At 38.9% G+C, this 8,438-nt stretch overlaps 1 protein-coding gene across 3 annotated transcripts in view; it reads left to right on the top strand.

The window, feature by feature from the left end:
* Positions 1-8,438, top strand: part of SLC39A12 (solute carrier family 39 (zinc transporter), member 12) — a 136,341-nt gene that overhangs the window by 46,678 nt on the left and 81,225 nt on the right. For all 3 annotated transcript variants that reach the window (XM_006894302.1, XM_006894303.1, XM_006894304.1), the window contains exons 6-7: positions 1,723-1,895; positions 7,594-7,746. In XM_006894302.1, coding sequence (XP_006894364.1) covers positions 1,723-1,895; positions 7,594-7,746 — 326 coding nt within the window. The remainder of the gene's footprint in view (positions 1-1,722; positions 1,896-7,593; positions 7,747-8,438) is intronic.

An 8,438-nucleotide genomic window follows, 5' to 3' on the forward strand; every position in this document is an offset into this window, starting at 1 on the left:
TGAATGAAAACCCAACTTTTCTGTAAACTTTCATTAAAATAACAATTTAAAAAGCAGAATAAAAATTAAAAAATTAAGCAGAATAAGAGGGAAAAAAATACCCCAATATACCTATTCTTAAAGTCTTACCAGTGATTTGAGGTTTTGCATACATTTCAGAGCTGCTTTTCTTTCTTGTTGAAGTAATTAATAATGTCTGTCAATTGTTGGGTTGTTTAGAATCATTTCTAACTAGCGGTGAGTTCAGCAGCACCCAGTGATTCATGTGAAGGTTTTTCTGTGAACAAAAGCATAATATTTTTGTTGTTGCTGTTTGCTGTTGAGTCAGAACCAACCCCCAGCTGATGCTCCAGTGGGCTTTGGAGGTGGTAAATTGTGCAGGGGGAGATTGCTCATCCTTCATTTCTATCGTTTTGCTTCCTGATTCCTTAGGTAAGAAGAGCGTCTAAACATTTAAGGCTTCCTATTCAGAGAGGGAGAGATAACTGTATTAGAAGAGCTGCTGTTTTGTGTCCTCAAGTTAGAACTGATTCACAGCACATTTTTAGGGGCTTGTAGTAGTAGCATGGGAGAAGATTACCCATCTTCCTTGCTGGTGGATTTGAACTGCTTACCTTTGGGTTGAAAGTATGCCTCTTTACCAACTAGGCCACCGGACATCCTCAGCTTCGGGTTTCCTCAATCATCCAGCAAATTTTCTCTCACAGCTGCCATAAGTCAACTTTTCTTTCTGTCACCCAGTAAGCAAAACCTTTAACTGTGACCTTCATATCCAAGGTTCCTTTGATTACACTTTTGTCACAGTCTCTTAAATCTCTCTGCTAACATCATCACCTTATCTCACAGTGTGGAAAGTGCTCTATTATACTGGTTTCACAGCTATTAATGATTTGCAAGACCATGTGTCTTTAGTTAAGGTAGCCGGAGATCATCCCCTCCCCCCCAAAAAGGGCTAACACAATGGCTAGAAATGCCAATTTTAAAGGGTTCTGATACCCCAGACACTGAGACTTATATACACTATTGATTATACAAATAAGTTTAAGAGGTTTTGGAAGAATGTTGCACTAATTTTGTAAACAGACTTAGGTTTAGAATGAACACAGACCTTCTGCTCCCTCTGAAACAGGACTTTTCTTGCCATCAAAATGTTTGCCATTAGGTGGAAAGCTACTGCTACTGTGTATGCCAGTGGATTTTGTAACTTAATGTGAGAGGAATTGAAATTATTTGGGCTCCGGGAATTATCTGAAGTTCTTTAGAGCTGTGTCTTTCCTTGCAACAGTGATTTTTAGTACAAGTTTCAGTAATTTCAAAACAGTATGTAGGCATTTAGTGAAGTATATTCACTCTTTCTCTTAAAAATTAAAATAAGCTATATTATCCAAAATGAGCCTTAAATACAATGCTGTATCCTTATTAGTTGATATAAGTCCCTGGTGGGGCAATGGTTGTGTGGAATATTAACCACAATGTCAGTGGTCCAAGTTACTGGAGGGGCTCCTCAGAAGGCCTAGAGATCTGCTTTTAAAAGATTAAAACCTTGAAAGCTCTAGGCAGTGTGAGTCCACTTGCATATATGGGGTCATCATGACTCAGTGTCCATCAATGGCAACTGGATGAGATGTAACAGTATGATGGAGTCTTCTGATGGTGTCACTAGTTGAGACATCCACGGAGGACGAGGAGTAGTAATGGTTTTGCAATCTCCTTCTGATTTAGGATATGGCTATAGCACAGTGGCTGTGACACTCCTCACACTGGGCTCCATGCTTGGGACAACACTGATCCTTTTCAACAGCTGCGAGGAGAACTACAGGCTGATTTTACAGCTTTTTGTTGGTTTGGCAGTTGGAACACTTTCTGGGGATGCTCTGCTCCACCTTATCCCTCAGGTAATCTGCTATTTTCCACTTCAAATGTGTTTCTAGTTTCTCCTTGCATTTATGCACTGGAGACATTTATGCAAACTTCTACAGCAACTTTGATAAATACATACCGTGGCTGATGCTTCTTCAAGAGTAAGTATTATTTCCCCAAAGCCTCTTTTCACTGTTGGAGACAAAAGATGGTCTGGGTGTTAGATCTACCACATGTTATTTTTAATTTTGAAATTAAAAAAACAAATTTAAAAGGTAGAAAGATGTAGAGTTAGTTCTACTTTAAAAAATGGAAACATACTGTAATTTTATGTAAGTAGGGAAGTGATGCCTTAGTGGTAGATTTATCACCTTTCATTCAGGAAAGTCAGGCTCAATTCCCAGCTAATGCGCCTCAAGTACGTCTATCATCTATCCATTAGTGCCAAGTTGCCGTAATGCTAAATAGGCTTCAGCAGAGATTCCAGACTAAGAAATTAGGGAAAAAGGCCTAATAGTCTACTTCTGAAAATGAAAATCCTATGGCTCGCAATGACCTAGTTTGCAGTGATCAAGGGAATGATCCAGCACTAGGTGCTATTTTGTTCTCTTGTACCAGGAGTTGCCATTATTCAGAAGACCAACTTGCTGGCAGACAACAGCAATAGCATGCTAATTATCAAGAAATAAAAATGACCCCACTCTAAGACGTTGTGGGAGAAGGATAAGCAATCTCTTCCCATGTGATTAACTGCACTGTAAATCCTCCAGAGGGTCAGTTATGAATTGGCTCCAACTATATACTATACAACAAACACACATAAGACTTTGCAGCATGGTCAGCGATTGTTCTCTAGCTACTCTCCACCCTCACCAAGTCCATTCTTTGCCCTTTTCTGTACCTTCTCTGGCCCAGAAGGTTGACCTTTAAGCACTGCATCTCTTTAGCCCTATTATAGCCTAGGTTTTAGTTTTGATTTAGTCAACACTATAGAAAACCCAGAGTAAGAAGAGGGAGAGACAGGGGTATTTTCACCCCTCTTCCTGCCCTCTTTAGCACCTGCTTCTAGAAGTAGCTCCTTCCCTCTGTGGCTGCAGCTCCCACAGGATGCCCCGCTGCCACAGCTTCAGAAATCAAGGGGCTCCAGTCACATCATTTCCTCCTTTTGCCCTTTTTGTTTGAGGATCATGCTGGTTTCCTGGCCTTGATAGTCTCTGTTGTAGCCTGTCCCTGCCTAAACCTCTGTAATTGCCCAACTATTACCACCTGAATAGACCTCTCTTTGCTGACTGCCTAAGAGAGTTAGTGTTCCCTTAAGAAAAACATAAACATCAACCAGAAGGTCCTTTGTTGAAGATTTGTGAGGTTCTCCATTTGTCGGAAATAAAAATACTAAGGCCTGCCTGAGGTACAAAGAGCTCTGACAATGAGGTCTTCAAATGAGGTCTTCAAATCTTTTCCCCATGAAATCTCTTACTGAAAATAACAACAATGGGCAAATTACTTCCCCTCTCCCAAAGCCCAAGATATTAACCTTTTTCCATAAGCCTCTGGCAACTTTCTGCAGGGTCACTCTTGTTTCCTAGAGGTTCAATAATTATTGGATGCTCTGAAATCCCAAACTGAGCACTGGAGAACTAAAGCAAACCATTTCTTAGTTTTAATTTCTCTCGTAATCTAATTTTCTGGAAATGATTCAGGGTTTATTGGCTTGTGACTGTGGCAGAGGCATTTTCTAGGTCACCACCATGGTTGCAGAGCTGAATATGGCCAGTGTCCTGAGAAACAACAAAAAATGATCTCAAGGCTGCCTGGGTCACCCTGGTGGGGGCCTACACAGTCTGGGAGCAGGAAGGAGCCCCTGTGGGTGTCCTGTCAATCAGCAATGCACATCTATGCTAGAATGGTGAACTTAGATTTTCTTGGGCTTCCTGGAATCTAGAAAGTAGTTTTGTTTGACTTGAGAAAATATTTCAGGGGGGAAAAGGATAACAAGAAGAAGAGGAAAGTTGCATCACAGTGAGGGACAACCAATGTAGAGAGCTTGGCCAGTCTGTGATTCCTGAATGGAGTCCATGACAGGTTTTCAAATATCTACCCTGAAAGGAGAAAACTACCACTGTAATGACTTCTTGTTATTAACTAAACGTATTCACCTTAAAGATCTACATTTTATTCTGGGATTTCAGATAGGCTGGTTTTTCTTCTTATAATTCTTACTCTTTCTAGGGAACTCTTCTGTACTCAATGGCACATGACAACGGCTTGTGGTCTAGTGGGTAAAGGGTGGTGCTGCCAATCCAAGAGAAGGTGGTTTGAATCCACCAGCTGCCCCATGGGAGAAAGATGGGCATTCTCCTTTCATGTTATTTATAACCTCAAAAAGCCATTGGAGGGTCAGCTATGAGTTACTTTTCACTCAGTAGCAATATATGTCATCAGAGTTATACAAATGTGTGTGTGAATTTATATATATATATATATATAGAGAGAGAGAGAGAGAGAGAGAGAGTTGTTGCTGTTGTTAAGTGCCACAGAGTTGAGAGCGATTCATAGAAACCCTATATACAAAAGGCCTGAAGCCTTTCTATAACTATCATCATTTCTCAAAGTTCATATAGTTTCCAGAGGCATGTTGTTTAGGAAGTGGATGATACTTCTTCTTCCTCTTCCAAATGTGTGTGTGTGTGTGTGTGTGTGTATATATATATATATATATATCTCACATTTGTCTGTATGTATGGATACACACATATATAAATACCTATTTCTCTCCTTCTTATTGTCATTGAGTTGGAACAAACTCATAATGACCTTCCATTGGGTTTGCAAGGCTGCAAATTGCACAGGAGGAGATTGAGCATCTTCTTCCCTAGAGTTGCTAGTGGATATAAATTATCAGAAGGGTGAGACCACGCTGCATTACAAACAAAGAACTCATGCAATATTATTCAAAACGGGTGACCCTGGAAGACATTATGCTGAGTGAAATATCTCAGACACAAAAGGACAAATACTGTATAGTGCCACTGTTGACAAACAGGACTGACATCGGGGTTGGGGAAGACTGAGAAAGAGGGGATAAATAATGTATACTGCATTGAAACAGATGAGGGAGAGAACTGTTTAAAAGCAATATGTGATTAGGTATTATTGTCATGACAGGAGTCCAGAATGAAGGCTGCATAGTGGAGTGGACCTGGGGGGAGGGATTGTATAACAATAAAATAATGTTTCCTTTACTTTTCAAAGAGAAGAGTGTACTGGTTCCGGGAGGGGTGCACAGGGAGAAAGGTGCAACAATTAATAAATTTAAATATAAAATCTCTGTAAATTTTCATTAAAACTAATAATAATTTAAAAAGAGGGGGGAAAAAAAGAGCGAGGCCTTTGGGTTAGCAACACAACTCTCTACAGACTACGTAAACAGAATGTCCCGTATAAATACCAACAAACTAATATTTATGAGCATATAACATATATATTACACATTTCTTATATACATATATGCATATATGATTTCCTTTATATATATAAAGTTTAATGATCTGTAACATCCAAAATCTGGAAACCACCAATCTCTTTCACCAATTACCTTCTCAGGAGATAATATGTTATGATTTACTAGCTCATAAGAAATTATGAGACAAAACAACAGAATAAGTCAAAAGGATTAAAATTCCTAATGTACATTTTATATCCTAGAAAACGGAAAATATTGACAATAATATATTATGTACTCATAGCATATACTATGCATTTTCCATGTATTTAATCAGAAAAGTCTTTCATGTGGTTTAGTTTTCTGAACATTTATTAATGTTTACTCTACTTGCAATAGCGTGTAGAGAGAATGAACTCCTAATAAAACATATCCTTATTATTCAGGATATAAAGTATCTTGATATTATACAAGGTATTACATTGCATTATCAGATGTGGATTAAACTCTTGAAAAAACAAATCAGTTAAATGACTGATGCTATTTGAGAATATAAATCACTTACTGTAATAAACTTGTTGTGTGTCATGGAGTAAGAACCAACTCATAGCTAGCTGACCCCATTGGAAGGTTTTCAGAGGCAGTTAATTGCACAAGAGGAGACATGTCTCTCCTTGGGGTCTGAGCTAACAGTCCTGGGACTTGCCAGTCTATACAAGCATGGGATCTATTTCCTTGAAACAAATTAATTTCTTTCTTTCTAGCTATCTACCTACCTATGTACCTACCTACCTACGTACCTGCCTGCCTATCTATCTTCCTATCTACCTATCCATCCACCCTTACTGAGTTTTTTGGTTGGGTTTTTTTTTTGTTTTGTGTGTGTGTGTGTGTGTGTGTGTGTGTTTGATTTTCTTCTCTAGAGAACCCAGCCAAAGCATGCAAGCTGCTAAGACCCCAGTTGCTGCTCATACTCCCAAATTAGGATGTAGAACCCAGTCGTCTTAGACTGTATTATGCCACCTAACTTTGATGTCTCTCAGGGGTCTATGACTCCTGATAGTCACATCTTTGTCTAGTTTCTTTTCACATTGCGGCAGAGTAGCCCTGCAGGATAGAGGAGTTTTAATTATATTCACAGAAGAAGTGATGTGACACTTCTGAAGTTGTAAAACTATGTAGCATCTGTCTTGGTTTACTCTTTCTTATTATTGTATCACTTAAAATTGTAGTTAATCAGAGGGGGAAGCCTGTTAGGATGAAGCCTCACAGGAAGGTCCTGTGATTAAGAATTAATCAATCCATCGCCAGACATGGGATTAGTTTCTTTCTAGCTATCTAGCCTATCTTTCAACTTCAATCAAGTCTACAGAGAATATACCCCTAACCAACATCTTGAGATGCTACTATCATAAGACCTTTAGCCAAAATGATCTTGATTATGTCAATTCCTTCCCCTAAAAAAACTCTGTAGATGGTCTTGAGGTTAATTTGTTATGGAGCAATAAGTACTTACTTATAAAGCTCATTTTAAATATATATTTTAAAAGGAGGATCCAGGAGGGGTGGGAGAGGCTGGAAGAAAAGGGATGTGGATATACAGGGGGAGGGAGGATTAAATATTGGATCGTACAATTTGATGGGGAGAGTGAGGGAAATTGAAAGAATTTGTTCGAATTTGTATTCTAATTTTGTAAATAAACTAGTAGAAAAAAAATTTTTTAAAAGGAGATTGCCCATCTTTCTCCCACAGAGCAGTTGGTGGATTCAAACCATTTGCCTTTGGGATTGCAGCACAGTTTGTTACCACTAGAACACTGGAACTCCTTTGAAATAAACTTGGGATTCCTATTTATTCATTAGCTCGAGATGTCCACAGTTTTCCTTTGTTTCCTCTGACACACATTAAATTTGGCTCTGATGAAACTTTACATGGGGACTTGTAGTGGTGCTGCCCATAGGGAGGTGTACAGCTAAATGAGAGGCTGCCTCGACCTGGTTCTAACTCATCAGCAACTCCGCAGGGGAAAGGTGGGCATCTCCTTCCATGGCACATATAGCCTCGAAAACCCAGCAGAGACTGATGAGTTGATCCTGAAGGAAAGCAACGAGAATGAGGGTTTTGTGTAAACCATACAGTGGAATATTGAGACTCAGAGGCAAACTGGACTTTGAATGATTCCTGGGGTGGTCATGAGTTTCCCAAACTTAAAAGCAGGACATATTTTACATGACTCTGCAATCAGTCTATTTATTATTGTTTTGAGACATTTTTTGTTTGTTCTTTATAGATTCTTGGTTTGTATAAGCAAGAAGCTTCAGAATTCGGCCATTTCCATGAAAGCAAGGGCCACATTTGGAAACTGTTGGGATTAATTGGAGGCATCCATGGCTTTTTCTTAATAGAAAAATGTTTCCTTCTTTTTGTATCACCAAATACCAAGGTATATTTAAATTTACCTAAACATTGTTTTAAGATTTTATAATAGTCTTTTGTTTCTTTAAAAGCAATTGATATCTTTTTACAATGGTCAGAGGAGGGGAATAGAACTCTATTTTCCAGAATACTCTCATCAGCCTAACTAGCAGATTTGTTGCATATTTTATAAACTCCCAAGTATATAAAGAAAAGGGAAATGTGCTGTATTTATTGATGGTAATTTCTATTTTAAAGGTAATTCCATTAGAAAACACTGTGTTTTATAGTGCATTATATTTTCTTTGCTTTCCCACATTATTTGCACAAGGAAAATTAGTTAATTGCAGTATATTAAACTGGAAAATTTTTCCTGAATTCTGTAGTCCTAAAGCCTCCATGAGTCTCTACATGATTCTTCTTCTGTTTAAACAACAACTGGACACCATATACAGGATGCCTGTTCCTCAGGAAACATTAATAGTATCCCTTTAAAAGGTTAATTGTTGTTGTTATGTGCCGTCGAGTCGCCTGAGACTCATAGCGACCCTATGTACAATAGCCCTAAACTTCGCTCTGTCCTGTGCCAATCGCACGGTCTTTGACACTCCCATCCCAATTATCCCAGTCACTGAATCAATCCACCTCATATAGGGCCTTCTTCTCCTGCGCTGTCCCTCCACCCTCCCAAGAATGATGTCCCTCTCTAAGGACCAGTCT

This window comes from Elephantulus edwardii, unplaced genomic scaffold (assembly GCF_000299155.1).
Source record: "Elephantulus edwardii isolate Elephantulus edwardi_28Jun2011 unplaced genomic scaffold, EleEdw1.0 scaffold00139, whole genome shotgun sequence".
In the NCBI taxonomy this organism is placed as follows: Eukaryota; Metazoa; Chordata; class Mammalia; order Macroscelidea; family Macroscelididae; genus Elephantulus; species Elephantulus edwardii.